The sequence below is a fragment of the Bufo bufo genome, chromosome 11 (genome assembly GCF_905171765.1).
Source record: "Bufo bufo chromosome 11, aBufBuf1.1, whole genome shotgun sequence".
Taxonomy (NCBI): domain Eukaryota; kingdom Metazoa; phylum Chordata; class Amphibia; order Anura; family Bufonidae; genus Bufo; species Bufo bufo.
Window position 1 is genome coordinate 17776162 of NC_053399.1, and position 24897 is coordinate 17801058.

Sequence of the window (24897 nt, forward strand, 5' to 3'; positions counted from 1 at the left end):
CAGGCTGGCGTCTGATTCTACTGTGAAGTCCGGATGCGGGCTGAAAATTGCTTTGCCATTCCAAACCTCCAAGTTCTGTATCCACCACGTCAGCTCGTTCCTGGATTCCTCGTCTAACGTGATCAGGTCTGTGTATGATGCACCCGCGCGAAGATGAGATATCTTGAGGAACTGCATGGCACGATAATGTAATGGCGCTGGAACAACTGCCAGGATAGAGAAAGAGAGCGGGCCAGGTGAAGTAAGGATACCTGTGGAAGGGACAACGTATGACGGATCTCCTTGCGGATGGCCCAAACCTTGGATGACGGGAGACTGAGGGTCTCTGTCGTTGAATTGATTGTGAAGCCTAAAAACTCCATGGACTGGGAAGGAGTAAGGCAGGATTTCTCCAGGTTGAGGAGAAACCCGAGGTGAGACAATAAGTCCATCGTCCAGGATAAGTGCATGAGCAAGGTTGGACGGTCCTGGGCCAAGAGAAGGATATCGTCTAGGTAGACGATTAGCCGAACTCCGCGACTGCGGAGGCAGGATACGACCGGCCGTAGTAACTTGGTGAAGCACCAAGGAGCTGAGGACAGGCAGAAAGGGAGGCAGGTAAAACGCCACATCTCCATATTCCATTGGAAACACAAAAGGTTCCTGGAAGTCTCGACAATCGGAACTGTTAAATAGGCATCCTTCAGGTCTAATTTGACTAACCAATCTCCATGGAGGAGCATGCACCTGAGGAGGTGGATGCCCTCCATCTTGAAGTGGCGATAACGGACAAATGCGTTCAATGCCTGAAGTTTGATCACGGGACGCATCTGTCCTCCTTTTTTGGCCACCAGAAACATGTTGCTGATAATGCAATTGGAGGGGTCTGGGGCCGGTTCTATCGCGCCCTTCAGAAACAGTTGCCTTAACTCCCTGTGCAACAGGAGCTGCTTTTGGGTCGGGAGGACAATAGGATGAGGGGGTGGAATAAAGCTGGGCGGCACCACCAACTCTATGTGAAAACCCCGTACGGTAGTGAGGATCCACAGGTCGGCCGTGATGTATGACCGAGCGTGGGAAAAAAAGACGGAGTCTGCCCCCTACCCAAACAGTTGAAGAAGATAGGGGGATAGGTCGAGTTACCGAATGGGCATCTGGACCTGGAGAATCCTCTGGTCCCGCGGGATCGTCAAGAAGCACTACGTGTGGAGAAGAACGTGGAAGGCTGGACGATCTGAATGACACGGAGCCTCGACCCGAACCGCGGGTCTGGAAAGATGACCGGCCGGACAGACGGCCCGTAGCACTGCCGGCCCTGGTGTAGACCCGTCCCTGAAAAACCTGTCTCATTGACGATTGGGCTTTATCCAGCGCCGTGAAGGCACCAACAAAACGGGACAAATCTTTAATAAAAGAGTCCCCAAAAAGGAGACCCTGGGCATCTTTGTCCGCCTCAGTCAAGGCCAAATTGGAAAGCTTCGGTTCTATCTTGAACAGAATGGCCTTCCTTCTCTCAATAGAGAGAGAGGTATTAGCATTGCCTGTGAGACACAGAGCACGCTGCGCCCACCCCCGGAGTTCCTCCAGATCTACCTGAGTGTTCTGGGTTCTGGCGGCTTCCGCCAACTCAAAGATCTTAGTAAGGGGCCCCAGGACATCCAGTAATTTGTCCTGGCAGGCCTTTAGAGCTGACTCAAGACCCTTACGTGGGTTCCATCTGGATTTGGCCAAAAACTGGATCATTTTTGGATCCACCACCGGTATGTCACAGACCTTGTTAGGAACAAGTGGCCTAGGGCACTCAGCCCTCAACTTATTCCTAGCCTCCTTGCTAAGGGCTGACGTACACGTGACTCCAAATATTGAGCAATGTGGTCCGATGCGAGCCACTCTGCGGACCTCGGGTGATGGAGCGCATCTGGGTCAAATAGCGGCTCTCCAGAAGGGTCCACAATAACGTCTAAAGTATTAGAAGGGACCTTGGGGGGGTTGGAAATGGGGGGGATTAGGAACGGACGATGGCCCAGGAGGGTCCATCTCCAATAGTTCCGGGTCCTCTTGCTCTGAACCAAAGTCAGGCTCTGATTGAGCCTCCTCTTCTGATCCGAGTTCGGACTCGGACTGCATATCATACTGCACTCTGGCGCATTTCCATGGCCTCGCCTTTTCATCGCGCCGCCTGAGCCGTACAGCGCGGGACACAGGCAGGAAGAGGCCTGCATCGCATCGCTGACATGGAGGTAAGTATGTGTATGCATGTATGCATGTTTTTTTTTTAATATATACAATACTTTTCACATGGGGGGCTGTTATTACTGGCACATGGGGGGCTGTTAATACTGGCACATGGGGGGCTGTTATTAATACTGGCACATGGGGGGGCTGTAATTAATACTGGCACATGGGGTGCTGTTATTAATACTGGCACATGGGGGGGCTGTAATTAATACTGGCACATGGGGTGCTGTTATTAATACTGGCACATGGGGGGTTGTTATTAATACTGGCACATGGGGGGTTGTTATTAATACTCGCACATGGGGGGTTGTTATTAATACTGGCACATGGGGGGCTGTTATTAATACTGGCACATGGGAGCTGCTATTAATACTGGCACATGGGAGCTGCTATTAATACTGGCACATGGGGGGCTGTAATTAATACTGGCACATTGGGTGCTGTTATTAATACTGGCACATGGGGGGCTGTTATTAATACTGGCACATTGGGTGCTGTTATTAATACTGGCACATGGGGGGGCTGTTAATACTGGCACATGGGGGGCTGTTAATACTGGCACATGATTGGGGGCACTATAGGGGCATCTACTGAGGCCACAAAGAAGGGGTATTTTATATGGGGCGCTCTGTACAGTACAATTTTATACTGGGACACATTATGGTGGGTACTATGGGGAAGGGGGGAGAGGAGTACTATGGGGTCATCTACGGGGGGCACTAAGAAGGGGTATTTTATACTTGCAAATTATGGGGGATACTGAGGGCATCTACTGGAGCATTTTATACTGGTACATTATGGGGGGAACTAGGAGGAAGGAGGGTGTGGAGCACTATGGGGGCATTTACTGGGGGAACTATATAGGGGTATTTTATACTGGCACATTATGGGGGCACTATGGGGACATTAGCTCACCTGGGGGCATTACAAGAGGGTATTTTTTGCACTGTCACATTATAAGGAGAATTATTTCTACTGGGGGGGCATTATGGTGGGCTTTATTACTCCCCCATGGTATGAGCCCCCTAGTAGCAGCACCAGCCTCTCCCTGCTCTGCTATTCCTCTGCCCTTTCTCTAAATCCTTATTATGAAATCGTTCTCATTAGGATAAAACACATCAGCTCCACCGAGCCCCCGACCAAAGTGTTAGTGGTGTCCGAGATCCCCAAGGGCCAAGCCAAGTAACTAAGTTTTCATGTGAAATATGTTTGTTATACACATATAGCATACACTGTGTAGTCTGTTCTATAAGCACCATTGTTTTGTGGCAGCGGACAGAAAAGAATCTGAAAGTGCCCCTCCTGAGACCAGGCTCTGGATCCGCCACTGGCTCCAGGTAGACAGAAGGAGATGGAAGATGGCGGCCGAAATCACGCGAGATCTCGGCCGCCGATAAGGAGTAAATCGTGGAAAAAACCGCTGAGGAGGTAGCCGGGAACAAGCGGGGCAAGAACCGGAGGCCGGAGACAGGAAAAAGGCCGAACTAAGAAAAACGGACAGGTAGAATAAGATATAAGAAAACTATCCCAATAGGGAAGCGAGCCTGAAACAAAGGGGGGAAGTGACCGCAGGGCAAAAGAAAAGAGGGGCAGAAAACAACAACCCTGAACAGAAACAAAAGATACTAATATATATGAGAGCTATATATATATATATATATATATATATATATATATAAATATATATATTATATATACCCAGCAATAACACAGTAAAATACACTCAAATCCTTACTGAATGGGAAGACCACAATGAATACTTATCTGAGTGGTCAGCAGCAAAGAAAGAGGAGGAATCTATGCAAAGCAGGACTATTATAGGGGTCTTATGGGGGAGGTTCCTGTTACCATGGTTACTTGTTTTTTATTTTTTATTTGCTGCTATTGGTTGGTCAGTAAAGAAAAAGAAAGCAATAGGAGCCTCCGTGTCATGTAATAAAATTGTTAATTGGCTATTCGTTTGAATGGCTTTCATGCAATACTACATTTCTCCAGCAGTGGGCACTCCACCTGTCATCTCCACTGCTGCAGCAGCACCAGCCAAAACAGCTGATGAATGGGGCAGCTTCACACAAAAAAGGGTCTGTCTTGATGAATCCTCCTTCTGTCTGCGGATACTAAATAACGAATACACTTGGATTAGGCCTCTTTCACAAGAACGGGTTTTCCGCACGGGTGCGCATAGTACCGTACTGAATCCTGACCCATTCATTTCAATAGGTCTGTGCACATGAGCGTTGCTTTTCACACATCATTTCTGCGTTCCATGAAAATCGCCGCACGTTCTGTATTCTGCATTTTTCACGCAGCCCTGGCGCCATAGAAGTGAATGGGGCTTCAGTGAAAAACGCAGTGCATCCGGATAATATGCGTTTTTCACTGATGTTGTTTGTAAAGACTCTTTCACGTGAATGATTCGGATTGGCTCAGGATGGATTCAGTAAAACTCGCACCATTTCGCAAATTCAGTCAGTTTTGTCTGCAATTGCGTTCAGTGTTTCAGTTTTTTACGTGCTGGTGCAATCAGTTTTGATGCGTTTTTTACACCCGTGGAAAAAAAAACGAAGATTTACAAATGACATCTCCTAGGAACCATCAGTGAAAAACGCATTACATCCAGACGCAATGTGTTTTTTACTGTAGCCTCATTCACTTCTATGGGGCCAGGACTGTGTGAAAAAACGCTGAATATAGAACATGTTGCGATTCTCACATAACGCAGAAATGACGCATGAAAAACACGGCTCATGTGCACAGACCCATTGAAATAAATGATTTAGGATTCAGTGCGGGTGATTTCACGCATTGCACCCGCGCGGAAAACTTGCTCATGTGAAAGGGTCCTAAACCTTCCGTGTTTTTTTCATACATGTGAAAAATGAATAAAAACTGATTGCACACGTGCAGAAAAAACTGAAACACTGAACGCAATTGCATTCAAAACTGACTGAACTTTCTTGTAAAATAGAGAATAAGCTCTTGCACCAAATGTGACTTTTCATGCCTCATTAGAAAGTTCCTTACAGTTTATGGACATCCCTGCTGCATCAATCGTTGCTATAAATAACATTGTAGATGACTTATTTCAGCATTGGATTGTAGTAGGGAATCATTTATAGTCTTAGGTCATGTCAAGGAAATAATTGAGGTAGATGCCACCCGATGTGTGACTTACCTGCCCTTCCCTGTGTGACATAACTTATAGCTGTATAAATAGGTGCCAGTCCTAGGTCACAAATCACAGTGCCAGAGAAGCTTCATTATCCTCTCAGCGGGACACAGGAGAGTCGAAGACATCTTCACCAGGTAAGACACCTTGAACCTTGTGGATCATGGGGTTATCTGTACACAGGACAATCTAGAACATAACAACAGAGAGGAGCCTTGAAACTCAGGTCCCAAGCCCTTACCAAGGGCCCAATTACAGGGGAATGGTCTTTATAGTGATACTGTACTGTTCTGTGGTAAAGAGGCTACTGGACAAAACCCAGGAGCAACTGTAACCTCTGAGACAGAGCAACTGCATGAAGTGTGATCTGAAATCTGGTCACATCTGTTTATGAAAAAACTGTAGTGTGAAGCAGGAGATCATTTTACCTCCCAAAAAGGGCAACTGAGGAATATAAGAAATGAAATATGCTATCTATGTACAAGAATATAACCACTGTAATACTGCTCCAATACACAAGAATATAACTACTATAATACTGCTCCTATGTACAAGAATATAACTACTATAATACTGCTCCTATGTACAAGAATATAACTACTATAAAACTGCTCCAATACACAAGAATATAACTACTATAATACTGCTTCTATGTACAAGAATATAACTACTATAATACTGCCTCCTATAAACAAGAATATAACTACTATAATACTGCCTCCTATGTACAGGAATATAACTACTATAATACTGCCTCTATGTACAAGAATATAACTACTATAATACTGCCCCTATGTACAAGAATATAACTACTATAATACTGCTCCTATGTACAGGAATATAACTACTATAATACTGCTCCTATGTACAAGAATATAACTACTATAATACTGCTCCAATACACAAGAATATAACTACTATAATACTGCTCCTATGTACAAGAATATAACTACTATAATACTGCCTCCAATGTACAAGAATATAACTACTATAATACTGCTCCTATGTACAGGAATATAACTACTATAATACTGCTCCTATGTACAAGAATATAACTACTATAATACTGCTCCTATGCACAAGAATATAACCACTGTAATACTGCTCCAATACACAAGAATATAACTACTATAATACTGCTTCTATGTACAAGAATATAACTACTATAATACTGCTCCTATGTACAGGAATATAACTACTATAATACTGCTCCTATGCACAAGAATATAACCACTGTAATACTGCTCCAATACACAAGAATATAACTACTATAATACTGCTCCTATGTACAAGAATATAACTACTATAATACTGCCTCCAATGTACAAGAATATAACTACTATAATACTGCTCCTATGTACAGGAATATAACTACTATAATACTGCTCCTATGTACAAGAATATAACTACTATAATACTGCTCCTATGCACAAGAATATAACCACTGTAATACTGCTCCAATACACAAGAATATAACTACTATAATACTGCTTCTATGTACAAGAATATAACTACTATAATACTGCTCCTATGTACAGGAATATAACTACTATAATACTGCTCCTATGTACAAGAATATAACTACTATAATACTGCTCCTATGCACAAGAATATAACCACTGTAATACTGCTTCAATACACAAGAATATAACTACTATAATACTGCTCCTATGTACAAGAATATAACTACTATAATACTGCCTCCAATGTACAAGAATATAACTACTATAATACTGCTCCTATGTACAGGAATATAACTACTATAATACTGCTCCTATGTACAAGAATATAACTACTATAATACTGCTCCTATGCACAAGAATATAACCACTGTAATACTGCTCCAATACACAAGAATATAACTACTATAATACTGCTCCTATGTACAAGAATATAACTACTATAATACTGCTCCTATGCACAAGAATATAACTACTATAATTCTGTTCCTATGTACAAGAATATAACTACTATAATACTGCCCCTATGTATAATAATATAACTACTATAATACTACCTCCTATGTACAAGACTATAACTATAGTAATACTGCCTCCTATGTACAAGAATATAACTACTATAATACTGCCTCCTATGTACAAGAATATAACAACTATAATACTGCTCCTATGCACAAAAATATAACTACTATAATACTGCTCCTATGTACAAGAATATAACTACTATAATACTGCCTTCTATGTACAAGAATATAACTACTATAATACTACTCCTGTGTACAAGAATATAACTACTATAATACTGCTCCTATGTACAAGAATATAACTACTATAATACTGCTCTTATGTACAAGAATATAACTACTATAATGCTGTCTCCTATGTACAAGAATATAACTACTATAATACTGCCTTCTATGTACAAGAATATAACTACTATAATACTGCTCCTATGTACAAGAATATAACTACTATAATACTGCTCCTATGTACAAGAATATAACTACTATAATACTGCCTCCTATGTACAAGAATATAACTACTATAATACTGCTCCTATGTACAAGAATATAACTACTATAATACTGCTCCTATGTACAAGAATATAATACTATAATACTGCTCCTATGTACAAGAATATAACTACTATAATACTGCTCCTATGTACAAGAATATAACTACTATAATACTGCTCCTATGTACAAGAATATAACTACTATAATACTGCTCCTATGTACAAGACTATAACTACTATAATACTGCTCCTATGTACAAGAATATAATACTATAATACTGCTCCTATGTACAAGAATATAACTACTGTGGGGGGCGGAGCCTGACCTTGGAGCTGAATGGCTGCTTGTTCCTGAGCTCCTCTCCCTGGCAGCTATTATAACCACTTTTACTGGCTACTTACATTGTGCAAATGGGGAAACTAGGTAAAGATCGTCACCCTGAGACACCAGAGCCGACAGGGGCTCGCTCCGGACAGCCTGAGATGGATAAATATCTCAAGAAACAATCCAGGACCCCTGCTGCTGAAGTGTCCAAGATGGCGCGGCAGCTCTCTGATGCAGAAGAAGGTTCAGAGGCAGGAAGTGCCTCCGATGTATCAGATCGCAGACCTATGCGAAAAAGCTTCTCACTCTCCAAAGCAGTCCTCAGGGATATCCTGGAGTCTGCACTTGCACCTCTGAAGAAGGATTTGGAGGAAATAAAAGGAGACCTGCGACACATTGGAAATCGAGTGGAGTCCCTGGAGCTCGCACAGGAAGCCATCCTGGTGCATGAGGGTAAGACGAGCGCGGCCCTGCAAACACACAGAGACTTGCTAAATGATGCACTATTGCGTATTGAAGACCAAGAAAATCGGAGCCGGCGGCGAAATATTCGCATCCGCGGTCTACCCGAAAATATCGCGATTGATGTGCTTAATTCGGCAGCATGCAAAATTTTCTCCTCCTTGCTAGGTGCTGAAAGAACAGCTCAGATTGTAATTGAGCGCATTCACAGGGCTTTGAGGCCCAAGCCGAAACATGGTGAACCGCCGCGAGATGTAGTATGTGGCATCCTCAGCTACGTGGATACTGCGGCACTGCTTAGGGCGGGAAGAGAGGCGGATCGCATCATGTATGGTGAGACCCCCATCCTATTCTTTCAAGATCTGGCTCCCTCCACCTTAGCCAAGAGGCGCATCATGAGGCCACTCCTGGAGGCCCTTAAAGCCACAGCCATGCCATTACGATGGCTCTACCCCTTCGGCTTGGCCATCTTGAAAAATGGAAGGCAGTACACAGTACGGACCCCGGGAGACCTTAAAGCTATATGGGGCCCTCTTGGGATTGCACCCATCGCAGTTCCCTCTTGGATGCCGGCTGATCAAGGGGACCCCCTGCCTCTCCCCCCGGGTGTGGATTCGTGGCAGCAAGTCTCGCCATCCAGACCAGAGAAGCAAGGAAAAGGCCGCTCTCAAGTCGCTGTCACGTGACTCTGCTCTGTGAGAAGCTGAAGTCTCTTATGGTTACTCACTACTGAGTCCATTGTCCTGGGACATTTCTGAGTTTCAGGCTGAAGGATCTCTGTTTGCTCTGTCCGAGCTGTTTATTGCCTGTTTGTTACCTATTTGTGGCCTTGATCAGGGTCTTAGCCCACTGCCCCGTTTCCATGGGCTTTGGGATTTGCCCTTTTTATCGCTACCTTTCCTGCACAAGATACAGGTTGTGATTTGATGCAATGTTAGCACTGATAACTTTGCTGGGGTTATATGTTTGCCTTTATGTCGGTAATGTTACTGATTAATTCCTCTCCCCCTCACCCCTCCTTAAACCCCCTAGTGGCCCCACAGGAGCCCCCCTCTGATAGATCCCGGCTGTCCGCCGCTATGAAAAAGGATCTCCATCATATCAGATGCTGGGTGGGACCACGAGCTCCCTGTCCATGGGGAGACATGCCTTGTTACATGTATAGTGTCTACGTCTTATTTGTTATGTCTTTTATTTTTCCTTTGACTTTCCCTTTAATCTCCTTCCCCTCCTCCTTCTTCTTGCTCCGTCCGTTGCTTTCCAGACTAGATGTCTTTCTGCTCTGGGCCGACTGGCCTCCTCTGTCTTTACTATGGCCTCTATTGTAGTTGCCTCATTGAATGCCAAGGGTCTGAACGAGCCATGTAAGCGGTCTCAGGTGCTCTCATTGTTACAGAAAGATGAGGTTTCGATTGCATTTCTTCGAGAAACTCATTTTAAGACGGGAAAACTTCCGAAACTGTCCCCAAAAGTATTCCCACAATGGTTTCACAGCTCATATGCCTCAGCTTGCAGGGGTGTCAGCGTGGCCACAAGCGTCTGCCCTTTAAACACTCCGCAATACTTGCAGATACAGACGGTCGCTTCTTGTTTGTGAAAGGGCACATCGCTGACACACCTGTCACCCTGGCTAACATATATACCCCTAATAGAGGTCAGATCCCCTGGCTCGTTCGGACTCTTGCTCAATTATCAGCTTTTAGTGAGGGTATGCTTATACTAGGAGGTGACATTAATGTGACCCTGGAGCCTGACCTTGACTCGTCCTCCCAGAGGTCCGAGTTATCCCACAAACTTCTACGCCATCTGAAGACTGCGCTGAAGAAACTGCGGGTTATAGATGTTTGGCGCACTATGCATCCCTCTAGTCGGGACTACACGTTCTATTCCAATGCAAAAAAGTCTGGCTGGATTACATATTTCTATCCTCCCCCCATATTTCTCAGGTGGTAGATACGAGGATTGGGAACATCACGCTGTCTGACCACGCTCCAGTATTTCTCCGGGTGTCTATGACCGCTCTTCCTAAAAGGGAAAGAATATGGCGTCTTAATGACACCTTAATATCTGACCCTGCTAATGCAACTAAAATCTCCCAGATTATGTCTGAATTCTTCTCTCTTAATACGGCGGGCGACCCCCCTCCCTCTCCCTCCATTCTGTGGGAAACCCATAAAGCAGTGGTTAGAGGGGAACTAATAGCCCTGTGCTCGCATGTTAAAAGACTGCGCTCCAAGGCTGTGGACGACCTGTTGTCCCGCATAGCAAGTCTAGAATTGACTCATAAGGAAACCCAGGCTCAGGCTGTGGCTGCTGAATTGGTGGAGGCCAGGACGGAACTGAAAAACCTGTTTAATGCTAAATCTGCGAAGCTTATATTCCGCTCCAAGTTTAAAGCTTATGCCCATGGGAACAAGGGAAATAAACTGATGTCTGCCATGGCTAAGCAACGCCATGCGGATTCATTTATCCCTGCAATTCTGGACGCAAAAGGCAACAAGCATAAATCGACCCATGACATAGCAAAAGCTTTCAGCGCTTTTTACGCTGATCTTTATAACCTTCCCACCCCTGGTTCCACTTCGGTTAAGCAGGCCACAGATGAGTTCCTATCAACTCTACAGCTCCCCTCCATTAGCCCCCTCCAGGCCTCTCAGCTAGTCGCCCCTGTGTCAAGAGAAGAGATTGACAAGGTCCTATCCTCCATACCGTCAGGTAAGAGTCCAGGTCCAGATGGACTTCCCATATCATATTATAAGACCTTCAGAGACATTTTGACCCCTCATTTTCAGACACTATGTAACTTCCTTCTGTCTGGAGGATCTTTACCCCCTTAGACATTAGAAGCTCACATAACTATAATCCACAAAGAAAACAAAGATCCCCTCCAGTGTGGCAGCTACCGCCCTATCTCTCTGCTAAATGCGGATGTCAAGTGGTGGGCCAAAATATTAGCGCAGCGTATTCAGCTGATCCTGCCGGATCTTATTGATAGCGAGCAAGTAGGATTTGTGCGTGGCAGACAGGGCTGCGAGAACACGATACGCCTGCTTCATCTTATGGACTGGGCTAGAAGCTCATCCACACCTTTGGCCTTGTTGAGCACGGACGCAGAGAAGGCCTTCGACAGGGTTGGTTGGCATTATATGTCGCGGGCCCTGTCGAGGTTTGGTTTCCCAGACTCATTCATATCTGCGATCTTTACTCTGTACTCGGCCCCGTCTGCCAAACTCAAAATAAATGGTACGCTCTCCCCCTCTTTTTCCATCTCTAATGGGACGAGGCAGGGATGTCCTCTTTCACCGTCCTTATTCGTCATAGTGATGGAGACTTTGCTCTGTAAGATCCGGCAGGATCCTGCTGTTGGGGGCCTCACCATAAATTCTCAGACCCACTTGACAGCCGCATTTGCTGATGACCTACTATTAATGACATCTAATCCCGAAACATCCTTACCTAGGCTTTTCTCTCTTTTCGAGGAGTTTGGCTATGTGTCAAACTTTAAAATCAATTATAGTAAGTCAATGGCCCTTAATATCACCTGTCCGGTCTCGGTGAAAGAGACCCTTCAGAAAACTACCCCCTTTCACTGGGCTACAAAAGACATAGTATTTTTGGGAGTACACGTCCCGGCTCAAGCAAAGGACTTGTTTGCTCTTAATTATGCCCCCTTACTCTCATCGGTTAGGAAACATTTGCATTCTATTAAACTTCCGTTCATCTCTTGGTGCGGAAAGAGGAACTACCTCAAGACTTTTATAGCCCCTAAATTTCTGTACCTACTTCAGGTTTTGCCTATTTAGTTGCCGCACTCATTTTTTGTTGACATTCGCCAAGTTTTTTCTCTCTTTTTGTGGGGAAACAAACCCTCAAGAATTGCCTATTCGGTGTTGACCAGAGAGAAGAGGTTTGGCGGTTTTGTTCTGCCTGACATGCGCTCCTACTATGCGGCCTTTCAATTATTCCGAGGTCTATCCCTCCTCAATAACTACTATGATGCTCCCTATGTGCGACTAGAGCGCTCTCTGCTTTCCACCAAAATGAAGCGGATCCTTTGGGGGCTATCCCCCTGTTCTCCAGGTAGTTCCTCCTTATCACCCCTATGGAAGAGCCTATTGGTTGAATGGGCCAAGCAATTTAAAGCCAAGGTGCTTACATTCCCAATACCAGGCACTCCACTCTCCTCCTTGCAGTTTTACATCCACCCGGAAGCTAAGAAGCCTTCGGGCATTTGGCCTCTTTTAGCTGAGATTCCTTTAAGTGAGATCCGGACCCCAGATGGGAACCTGGACTGGACCCTAGTCTTGAATGACCCCAAAATCAAAAGCGCCCATTTCCTCCAGGGATTTGCCCTGCAGAAGGATATTAAATTGATCAAACTACCACCCCCAAATACCTCTAGCCCTTCCTCTTGGTTGGATAAAAGGCTATCAGACACCCGTAAGATCCCCAAACCGCTGTCTACCATTTACAAAGAGTTACTCTCATCCTCCCCTCCTGAGCTACACTTCCTCAATTCGTGGGAAAGGGAACTGTCCATCCGCCTTTCAGAACCGGAAAAGGCTTTTGTCCTTTCACACTCCCACGGCTTTAGCCGTTGTATTAGGATACAAGAGAACTCATATAAGCTGCTTACAAGATGGTACAAATCCCCGGAGTTCCTGCATAGGCTGAATGCAGACATTCCAAGTGAGTGTTGGAGGTGTAAAAAGGATACAGGCTCCCTGTCACACATTTGGTGGCACTGTGAGAGGATCAAAGCTTTCTGGTCAAATATAGAAGCATGTAGATCTGATCTCCCTACTTATCACGGCGGCGAGACTGCTGATTCCGCTGCTATGGAAAGAGACTGATTCTCCTACTGTTTCGATGTGGAGAGACAAGGTAGATCAGATCTATAGATTTGAAGAGCTGGCCCATTGGGAATCCTACACACGTTCCCGCTTTCTTAAAATCTGGTCACCTTGGAAAACTTATAGAAAGTTTACTTAACGGAGTTCGAAAAACTCTTAGCATCCCCCCCCCCCCCCGTCCCCTCCCTACCCCTCTTTTCCTCTCCTTTGTTTTATACTTTTATTGTCTGTTACATTTTTGGCTTCATCTTAGACACCATATGTTGCACTGATATGTAATAATTGTCACTTCCATAGAAGGTTTGTATTAATACCTTTTCATCAATACTATGATGGTATGTGATTGTAAGATGAACTTTATTCTTTGAATAAAAATAAATTTGGTTAAGAATATAACTACTGTAATGCTGCCTCCTAAGGAGAAAAATAAAGCTTTGTGTAGTAACTTATGATTGTAACATCTTTGGTGTAATGTATGTAGTAGGTGTAATATTCTGATAATTTTTCTTCTTCTCTATCAGGGGGCGGTTGTTAGCTCTGGAGGCCATGTTTACGCTGTGTACATTTTTCGCGCTCTTCCTGAGCGCGGTCTACTGTCAGTTCCCGAGGTTATGTACGACAAGGTCAGCTCTTCGGTCAAAGACTTGCTGCCCACCGTGGAAGGATCGCAGCCCCTGTGGATCACGATCTGGACGTGGCCAGTGCAGAGAAGGTGTGGTTTTTACGCCCCTGGACGCCAGCCGAGCTCGCCAGTTTTACGATGACCGATTGGACTGGCCACGTTTTTACTACGACAGAACTTGTGAATGCTTCGGAAACTACAGTGGCTTCAACTGCGGCCGGTGTAAATATGGATACTACGGCGACAAGTGCGATCGCGAAAAAAAATGTGTGGTTCGGAGAGAGATCCGCCAGCTCTCGTTTTTGGAAAGGAAGAGGTTTTTTAGTTACTTAGCGTTGGCCAAAACCACAAAAAGTGCAGATTTTGTCATCCTGTCCACGGGGGACAGACACCTCCGGGACACGTACCGCTTCGTGGACGCCACCATTTACGATGTCTTTGCCTGGATCCATTATTACTCCATGAAGCCCATTCTACTCAACAGCACATTTGATTTTAGCAGAAACTACGCCCATAAGGGTCCGGCCTTCCTCGGCTGGCATCGTTTGGGTCTCGTGTTCATAGAGGGGGAAATTCAGCGCCTGACGGGTGATGAAGATTTCGCCATTCCTTACTATGACTGGAGAGGAGAAAAGAACTGCTCCATCTGCACCAATGAATTTCTTGGCGCAAGCAATGCACAAGGCTTCCTGGACAATGACTCCCACTTCGCATTTTGGAAAGTGAGTAGTAATCTTATTGCCATCTTGTCTCCGGATGCCTCCAGAGCTGCATTCACAGTTCTGCAAGCAATTCAAATGTATACTTCACTGCAGCACCCCCTGCTGGTTCAGTGTCTAGGTGTTGTAGATAATACTCTGCTGTATTGCATTGTGGGTGATGTGGGGGTTCACACCGTACCCCAGATAATGTTGACAGAAGAGATGTAACTCCTGAGCCTTCATGTAAAATTCATTTCTACTGTGCACCGTTTATAATATTAGGGTCTTTTTATGAGGCCGAGGGGTCTTAGGGTCTCTGCAGGCATCAAGACACGAGTGCTACTCCTAGATCTGCCCCTCATATAGCTTACACTTGTCCCATAATGATCTGCTGCAGCTCTGTATGTGAATGGAGAGATTCAGTAATGTGCTTGCAGCTTTAGATGTGACTAGAGTATGTCATGAAGCAGATCAAACTTAGTACAAGATAAATAAGCAATCTATTTGCAAAACTCAATACAATGTTTACGTTTTACTGAAGTTTATGGGAGAGCTGTTCTGTATAGGACCCTCATGCCCATACTGGGGTTTTCTTATGTGGCGGAGGGGCCCCACAGCCATGACCCGGGCTTTTCTCCTACACTCTCTATAGCCACTATATGCTCCAGTCTTACGTAATGTACTTATGCCTTAATTATCTACTGGAAAGATTCAGTAATTTGCAGGCAGCTTTGGATGTGATTGGAGTAGAAGACATGACGAAGATGAAGCTTATTCAAAGCAAAGCATTTGCAAAACTCCATATAATGTACATGTTAAACTCAAGTTTACAATAGAGCTGTTTTATGTACGTAGGACCCCCATCGTCATACTTGGCTGAGTGGCCCCTCATGTAACAAGACCCCCTGTGCACATTCTATAGCTGTTTTCTGCTCCTTTCTGATATAATATACTTGTTCCATAATGGTCTGCTGCCTCTGTAGTTGTGAATGGAGAGATCCAGTAACTTGCAGGCAGCTTTGGATGTGATTGGAGTATAAGACAGACCAAAATCAGTATAAGAAAAAAATTAAATAAATGTTAATACAATTTATATGTTGAATTTAGGTTTAGACTACTTTCACACTAGCGTTTTTGCTGGATCCGGCAGGGTTCGGTTGTATTATCTTTAACATAGCCAAGACGGATCCGTCCTGAACTCCATTGAAAGTCAATGGGGGACGGATCCGTTTTTTATTGTGTCAGAGAAAACTGATCCGTCCCCATTGACTTGCATTGTGGGTCATGACGAATCCGTCTTGCACCGCATCCCAGGACAGAAAGCAAACTGCAGTATGCTGCGGTTTGCTCTCCGGTATGAGAAGACAACCAGACGGAACGGAATGCATTTTGGAGCATTCAGTTGTGTTCAGTTACGTTTTGTCCCCATTGACAATGAAAGGGGACAAAACTGTAGCGTTTTTTTTTTCCGGTATTGAGACCCTATGACAGATCCCAATATGGAAAATATTAACGCTAGTGTGAAAGTAGCCTTACGGTAGTCCCCCCCCATCCCCATTTTAGTGTTCTGTTCCCCACCCTCCCCCCACTTCATGGAAAGGCTAATACTGTATCCCTCCACTTCAGTCTATTTGCAGCGGGTTCAATTATCCTGATGCCTATTGCCAAACTGCTGGGGACCAGTGCCAGATGGAGAGACTCCACAGGAAGCCGGGTTCAGATCCCCAGTTTAAAAGTCTCCCCACCTTCCAGGATGTAGAGGACACCCTGAAATGGACAGACTTCGATAGATTCCCCTACAATGCTAGTGCACAGAGGAGCTTCCGGAACACTTTAGAAGGTAGGTCATCATCTGTTACCATAAGTTGCCAGGATATGAGAGCAGTGTCCTGTTTATCTTCATGTCAAACAGCGGCGCTGATCTCAATTTCCTGGGGCATGCCTTTGGACCCATTTGACCCCCTCGGCCCATGTATCACCGGACCCCCTATATATAACCTAAATAACGTGACGCGCACGGCTTACCCTACATGAGATTGCTCACTCTCTGCCGGTTCGATCCATTTTTTAGGTTTCCTGAGACCATCGGATGGGACAACACTGGAGCGCAATATGCACAACACGGTTCACTTTTATTTGGGGGGAACGATGGCTCAGGTCCCCATCTCCGCCAACGACCCCATGTTCCTGCTGCATCACTGCTTCATTGACAAGTAAGTTCCCTTAAAGATGTAGTGACGGCCATATTAGTTGTCACCCAGCTTTCCCAGGGACAGATACAGGGCAGAGGCTGTGACAAGTTGGATACTGGAAATGTTGACCATTTGATAGCTACTGAACACAATACACATCTCGTACTATAGTCCTGCTCATACAGTTGTAGTTTGTTACAGTGTATCAGAGCAGTCAATGCTCAGTGACCATAGTCCTTGAGCTGCTCTTAAATACAGACCCCCCCCCAGATCCCCTAAACAAGTAAGTCCTCAAAACAGACCCCCTAAATAAATACAGACCCTCCTAAACCCACATCAAACCAGACACTCTAAATACAGACCCAAACCCCTAAAGGAAATGCAGACTTCATATATAATGACTCCCAGAATCCCAGACCCCCCTTAGAAAATACAGACCCCACAACATCCCCCAACCAAACCACCAAATACTGACCCCTAAACCCTCTACATAGAGACACAGGCCTCTAAATAAATTTAGATCCCAAACCTCCTATATGCAGACCCCTAAACCTGAACACTTACCACATGCAACTAACACTTTTCTCCTCTGCCTTCTTGGTGCCCTCTCCTCTGGACTTGAGGACCTGCTGAGGTCACATGACTACGTGCAGGTCCTTCTGCAGCAAAAAAAAAAAAAGAAGAAGAAGAAAACTTTGATGTGCATCATATCTTTGGTCACATTGGGCAACCCACACCCCTCCTATTATGATCCACCATTGCTAAGGGACCTCATCTCACTCTCCACTCACTGCCAGCAAGCAGAGATGGTGATGACTTGAAACACAGTATATTAGAAAGTTGCAGAGATTTTCATTGATTGATGCGTAAGCTGGATATTCATTAGACTGGTCTTTGAAGCTCGCATGTAATATTTGCAACAGTTGAGTAAACTTTTTACCATCGTCTTGCAGGATATATCAAGTATGGCAGCAGAAATATAACGCGACCCCAGCCGACTACCCAGAAAATGATGAGCCCGGACAAGGCCCCGATGAATGTACCACCCCTTACTTTCCATGTTATAGGAACAAGGATTTTCTGAGCAGTTCTACTGAGCTAGGATACATGTACTCTGAGTATCAGGGGATGTAAGGTATCTCCCTTAAAGGGAATGTCTTTGTAGCAATGCTTGGTGTTGTTCTTGCCTTCTTGTAAGTTTTCCTGTTACTGTATCCTCCCCTCTGCTGCCATATGTCCTGCTCCTGGGATAGATGAGCATTTTAAGGATGGTAGTCGCCCAGTTTTTAACTATTGGTAATTAGTCTTCTTATGCAGGGATTCGTCCCCTGCTCCTGTGTCACTATGAACACAACTTCTTCCATGATGAGTCCCACTTTGCATTTTGGAAAGTGAGTATTATTAATCTTTGCTTTGCATATTATGAACTCATTTTTTTAAGTCCCATTGTGTCTTATATTCTAGGCCAGGGATGCCCAACCTGCGGCCTGCCAGCTGTTGCAAAACTACAACTCCCAGCATGTCTCAACAGACTACAGCTATCAGCCTACAGCAGGGCATGGTGGGAGTTGTAGTTTTACAACAGCTGGTTAAGCATTCCTGTTCTAGGCACATCCAGAGCTGCATTCATAATTCTGCTAGATCTAGCAATTCAGGTTCATACCCCAAAGTAGTCCCCTTCTGGTTCAGTGTCTATGTATTGTACTGCATTGCTGGAGATATAGGGTTCACTCCAGGTCCCAGATATAACAGCCTGACCTAAAAGGTAAGCTCCTGGGACCTAATACAAATCAGTACCAGGGTCCCCACCCCACATGTCATTTTTAACCACCTCAGCCCCCAGTGCTTAAACACCCTGAAAGACCAGGCCACTTTTTACACTTCTGACCTACACTACTTTCACCGTTTATTGCTCGGTCATGCAACTTACCACCCAAATGAATTTTACCTCCTTTTCTTCTCACTAATAGAGCTTTCATTTGGTGGTATTTCATTGCTGCTGACATTTTTACTTTTTTTGTTATTAATCGAAATTTAACGATTTTTTTGCAAAAAAATGACATTTTTCACTTTCAGTTGTAAAATTTTGCAAAAAAAACGACATCCATATAGAAATTTTGCTCTAAATTTATAGTTCTACATGTCTTTGATAAAAAAAAAATGTTTGGGTAGAAAAAAAATGGTTTGGGTAAAAGTTATAGCGTTTACAAACTATGGTACAAAAATGTGAATTTCCGCTTTTTGAAGCAGCTCTGACTTTCTGAGCACCTGTCATGTTTCCTGAGGTTCTACAATGGCCAGACAGTACAAACACCCCACAAATGACCCCATTTCGGAAAGTACACACCCTAAGGTATTCGCTGATGGGCATAGTGAGTTCATAGAACTTTTTATTTTTTGTCACAAGTTAGCGGAAAATGATGATTTTTTTTTTTTTTTTTTTTTTCTTACAAAGTCTCATATTCCACTAACTTGTGACAAAAAATAAAAAGTTCTATGAACTCACTATGCCCATCAGCGAATACCTTGGGGTCTCTTCTTTCCAAAATGGGGTCACTTGTGGGGTAGTTATACTGCCCTGGCATTCTAGGGGCCCAAATGTGTGGTAAGGAGTTTGAAATCAAATTCAGTGAAAAATGACCTGTGAAATCCGAAAGGTGCTCTTTGGAATATGGGCCCCTTTGCCCACCTAGGCTGCAAAAAAGTGTCACACATCTGGTATCCCCGTACTCAGGAGAAGTTGAGGAATGTGTTTTGGGGTGTCATTTTACATATACCCATGCTGGGTGAGATAAATATCTTGGTCAAATGACAACTTTGTATAAAAAAATGGGAAAAGTTGTCTTTTGCCAAGATATTTCTCTCACCCAGCATGGGTATATATAAAATGACACCCCAAAACACATTCCCCACCTTCTCCTGAGTACGGAGATACCAGATGTGTGACACTTTTTTGCAGCCTAGGTGGGCAAAGGGGCCCATATTCCAAAGAGCACCTTTCGGATTTCACTCGTCATTTTTTACTGAATTTGATTTCAAACTCCTTACCACACATTTGGGCCCCTAGAATGCCAGGGCAGTATAACTACCCCACAAGTGACCCCATTTTGGAAAGAAGACACCCCAAGGTATTCCGTGAGGGGCATGGCGAGTTCCTAGAATTTTTTATTTTTTGTCACAAGTTAGTGGAAAATGATGATTTTTTTTTTTTTTTTTTTTTTCATACAAAGTCTCATATTCCACTAACTTGTGACAAAAAATAAAAACTTCCATGAACTCACTATGCCCATCAGCGAATACCTTGGGGTCTCTTCTTTCCAAAATGGGGTCACTTGTGGGGTAGTTATACTGCCCTGGCATTCTAGGGGCCCAAATGTGTGGTAAGGAGTTTGAAATCAAATTCAGTGAAAAATGACCTGTGAAATCCGAAAGGTGCTCTTTGGAATATGGGCCCCTTTGCCCACCTAGGCTGCAAAAAAGTGTCACACATCTGGTATCCCCGTACTCAGGAGAAGTTGAGGAATGTGTTTTGGGGTGTCATTTTACATATACCCATGCTGGGTGAGATAAATATCTTGGTCAAATGACAACTTTGTATAAAAAAATGGGAAAAGTTGTCTTTTGCCAAGATATTTCTCTCACCCAGCATGGGTATATATAAAATGACACCCCAAAACACATTCCCCACCTTCTCCTGAGTACGGAGATACCAGATGTGTGACACTTTTTTGCAGCCTAGGTGGGCAAAGGGGCCCATATTCCAAAGAGCACCTTTCGGATTTCACTCGTCATTTTTTACTGAATTTGATTTCAAACTCCTTACCACACATTTGGGCCCCTAGAATGCCAGGGCAGTATAACTACCCCACAAGTGACCCCATTTTGGAAAGAAGACACCCCAAGGTATTCCGTGAGGGGCATGGCGAGTTCCTAGAATTTTTTATTTTTTGTCACAAGTTAGTGGAAAATGATGATTTTTTTTTTTTTTTTTTTTTTCATACAAAGTCTCATATTCCACTAACTTGTGACAAAAAATAAAAACTTCCATGAACTCACTATGCCCATCAGCGAATACCTTGGGGTCTCTTCTTTCCAAAATGGGGTCACTTGTGGGGTAGTTATACTGCCCTGGCATTCTAGGGGCCCAAATGTGTGGTAAGGAGTTTGAAATCAAATTCAGTGAAAAATGACCTGTGAAATCCGAAAGGTGCTCTTTGGAATATGGGCCCCTTTGCCCACCTAGGCTGCAAAAAAGTGTCACACATCTGGTATCCCCGTACTCAGGAGAAGTTGAGGAATGTGTTTTGGGGTGTCATTTTACATATACCCATGCTGGGTGAGATAAATATCTTGGTCAAATGACAACTTTGTATAAAAAAATGGGAAAAGTTGTCTTTTGCCAAGATATTTCTCTCACCCAGCATGGGTATATATAAAATGACACCCCAAAACACATTCCCCACCTTCTCCTGAGTACGGAGATACCAGATGTGTGACACTTTTTTGCAGCCTAGGTGGGCAAAGGGGCCCATATTCCAAAGAGCACCTTTCGGATTTCACTCGTCATTTTTTACAGAATTTGATTTCAAACTCCTTACCACACATTTGGGCCCCTAGAATGCCAGGGCAGTATAACTACCCCACAAGTGACCCCATTTTGGAAAGAAGAGACCCCAAGGTATTCGCTGATGGGCATAGTGAGTTCATGGAATTTTTTTTTTTTTGTCACAAGTTAGTGGAATAGGAGACTTTGTATGAAAAAAAAAAAAAAAAAAAAAATCATCATTTTCCACTAACTTGTGACAAAAAATAAAAAATTCTAGGAACTTGCCATGCCCCTCACGGAATACCTTGGGGTGTCTTCTTTCCAAAATGGGGTCACTTGTGGGGTAGTTATACTGCCCTGGCATTTTCCAGGGGCCCTAATGTCTGGTAAGTAGGTAAATGACCTGTGAAATCTGAAAGGTGCTCTTTGGAATGTGGGCCCCTTTGCCCACCTAGGCTGCAAAAAAGTGTCACACATCTGGTATCTCCGTACTCAGGAGAAGGTGGGGAATGTGTTTTGGGGTGTCATTTTACATATACCCATGCTGGGTGAGAGAAATATCTTGGCAAAAGACAACTTTTCCCATTTTTTTTATACAAAGTTGGCATTTGACCAAGATATTTATCTCACCCAGCATGTGTATATGTAAAATGACACCCCAAAACATATTCCCCAACTTCTGCTGAATACGGAGATACCATATGTGTGACACTTTTTTGCAGCCTAGGTGGGCAAAGGGGCCCAAATTCCTTTTAGGAGGGCATTTTTAGACATTTGGATACCAGACTTCTTCTCACGCTTTGGGGCCCCTAAAATGCCAGGGCAGTATAAATACCCCACATGTGACCCCATTTTGGAAAGAAGACACCCCAAGGTATTCAATGAGGGGCATGGCGAGTTCATTGAAAAAAAAAAATTTTGGCACAAGTTAGCGGAAATTGATTTTTTGGATTTTGTTCTCACAAAGTCTCCCTTTCCGCTAACTTGGGACAAAAATTTCAATCTTTCATGGACTCAATATGCCCCTCAGCGAATACCTTGGGGTGTCTTCTTTCCAAAATGGTGTTATTTGTGGGGTGTTTGTACTGCCCTGGCATTTGAGGGTCTCCGCAATCATTACATGTATGCCCAGCATTAGGAGTTTCTGCTATTCTCCTTATATTGAGCATACAGGTAATGAGATTTTTTTTTTCCGTTCAGCCGCTGGGCTGAAAGAAAAAAATGAACAGCACAGATTTCTTCATTCGCATCGATCAATGTGGATGAAAAAATCTCTGCCAAAAAAAGAAAAAGGAGGGGAAAGGCGTCTGCCAGGACATAGGAGCTCCGCCCAACATCCATGCCCACTTAGCTCGTATGCCCTGGCAAACCCGATTTCTCCATTCACATCAATCGATGTGGATGAATAAATCATTGCCGGGATTTTTTTTTTTATATATACAAAGTGTTTGCCAAAGTATATGAACACCGCCACCTCCTCAGCTCATATGCCTCGGCAAACGTATCTTTTACTGCAGAGGAGAAATCTCGTCTTGCAGCGCCGCATACACCGACTTGCGTGTAATCTGACAGCAGCGCAATGCTTCTGTCCGAATGCACATCAGTGCTGCAGCTAGTCGATCGGTTGGTCCACCTGGAAGGTAAAAAAAAAAAAAAAAAAGAGAAAAAACCAGGCCGCAACACAATAATTTTATTAACTTTGGAAGAGAACATAGAAACTTTAACTTTTTGAACTGAACATTAACCTTTTTGCTTACTGGTGTTTTTTTTTTTTTTTGTTTTTTTTTTTACCTTTATAGAACAAACCTCTCCTTCCCCATGGGTCAATGTGCAAAGCGCAAATCGCCCAAAGATGTGGCGAAGTACGTTATGCACTTTGTCCCATGTGAAAGGAGACGTTTGCAGCAGCTGTGAGTGAATGGGCCCTAATAGCCCTGTGTGCCTGTCCTGGTGAGATGTGATCCCTATGCTAGGTGTACCTGTGTGTGGTACTTCCGGAAACACTCTCCTAAGCATAGGGCAGGGTGGTCAGGGCAGTCAGGACAGAAATAGCGGGTGTCACGCCTTATTCCACTCCTGCTACAGACACGACATCTTTTTCGGGGTGACGGTTGGATTGAGGTACCAGCAACGACATTGGGGAAATGTCGCTCGTGTAGACGGCTAACTACACTGGTGGATGGGGCCACGGAACCTTCTGGATACAGGAGGTTCTCGATGATCTCTTCCTGGAATTTGAGGAAGGATCGTGTTCTCCCAGCCTTACTGTAGAGAACAAAACTATTATACAGCGCCAATTGAATCAAATATACAGACACCTTCTTATACCAGCGTCTGGTTCTGCGGGAAACTAAATACGGAGACAACATCTGGTCATTGAAGTCCACCCCTCCCATGAGCAAATTATAGTCGTGGACTGAGAGGGGCTTTTCAATGACACGGGTTGCTCGCTCAATTTGGATTGTCGTGTCTGCGTGAATGGAGGAGAGCATGTAAACGTCACGCTTGTCTCTCCATTTCACCGCGAGCAGTTCTTCATTACACAAGGCAGCCCTCTCCCCCCTTGCAAGACGGGTGGTAACAAGCCGTTGGGGGAAGCCCCGGCGACTAGGTCGCACGGTGCCACAGGCGCAAATCCGTTCTAGAAACAAATGCCTAAAGAGGGCCACACTTGTGTAGAAATTGTCCACATAAAGATGGTACCCCTTGCCGAATAAGGGTGACACCAAGTCCCAGACTGTCTTCCCACTGCTCCCCAGGTAGTCAGGGCAACCGACCGGCTCCAGGGTCTGATCTTTTCCCTCATAGACACGAAATTTGTGGGTATAGCCTGTGGCCCTTTCACAGAGCTTATACAATTTGACCCCATACCGGGCACGCTTGCTTGGGATGTATTGTTTGAAGCCAAGGCGCCCGGTAAAATGTATTAGGGACTCGTCTATGCAGATGTTTTGCTCGGGGGTATACAAATCTGCAAATTTCTGGTTGAAATGGTCTATGAGGGGCCGAATTTTGTGGAGCCGGTCAAAAGCTGGGTGGCCTCTGGGACGGGAGGTGGTGTTGTCGCTAAAATGCAGAAAACGGAGGATGGTCTCAAATCGTGTCCTGGACATAGCAGCAGAGAACATGGGCATGTGATGAATTGGGTTCGTGGACCAATATGACCGCAATTCATGCTTTTTAGTTAGACCCATGTTGAGGAGAAGGCCCAGAAAAATTTTAATTTCGGAAACTTGGACTGGTTTCCACCGGAAAGGCTGGGCATAAAAGCTTCCCGGGTTTGCGGTTATAAATTGTGTGGCATACCGGTTTGTCTCTGCCACGACTAAGTCCAA

At 44.4% G+C, this 24897-nt stretch overlaps 1 protein-coding gene across 1 annotated transcript; it reads left to right on the plus strand.

Annotated features, from left to right (window-relative positions):
* Positions 1 to 5474: 5474 nt before the first annotated feature.
* Positions 5475 to 18831, plus strand: LOC120982594 (tyrosinase-like). Its single transcript, XM_040412851.1, has 5 exons — positions 5475 to 5523; positions 14023 to 14845; positions 16451 to 16664; positions 16896 to 17037; positions 17970 to 18831. The coding sequence occupies exons 2-5, from the start codon at positions 14048 to 14050 to the stop codon at positions 18148 to 18150; spliced, it is 1335 nt and encodes a 444-aa protein (XP_040268785.1). The 5' UTR covers positions 5475 to 5523; positions 14023 to 14047; the 3' UTR covers positions 18151 to 18831.
* Positions 18832 to 24897: the final 6066 nt, after the last annotated feature.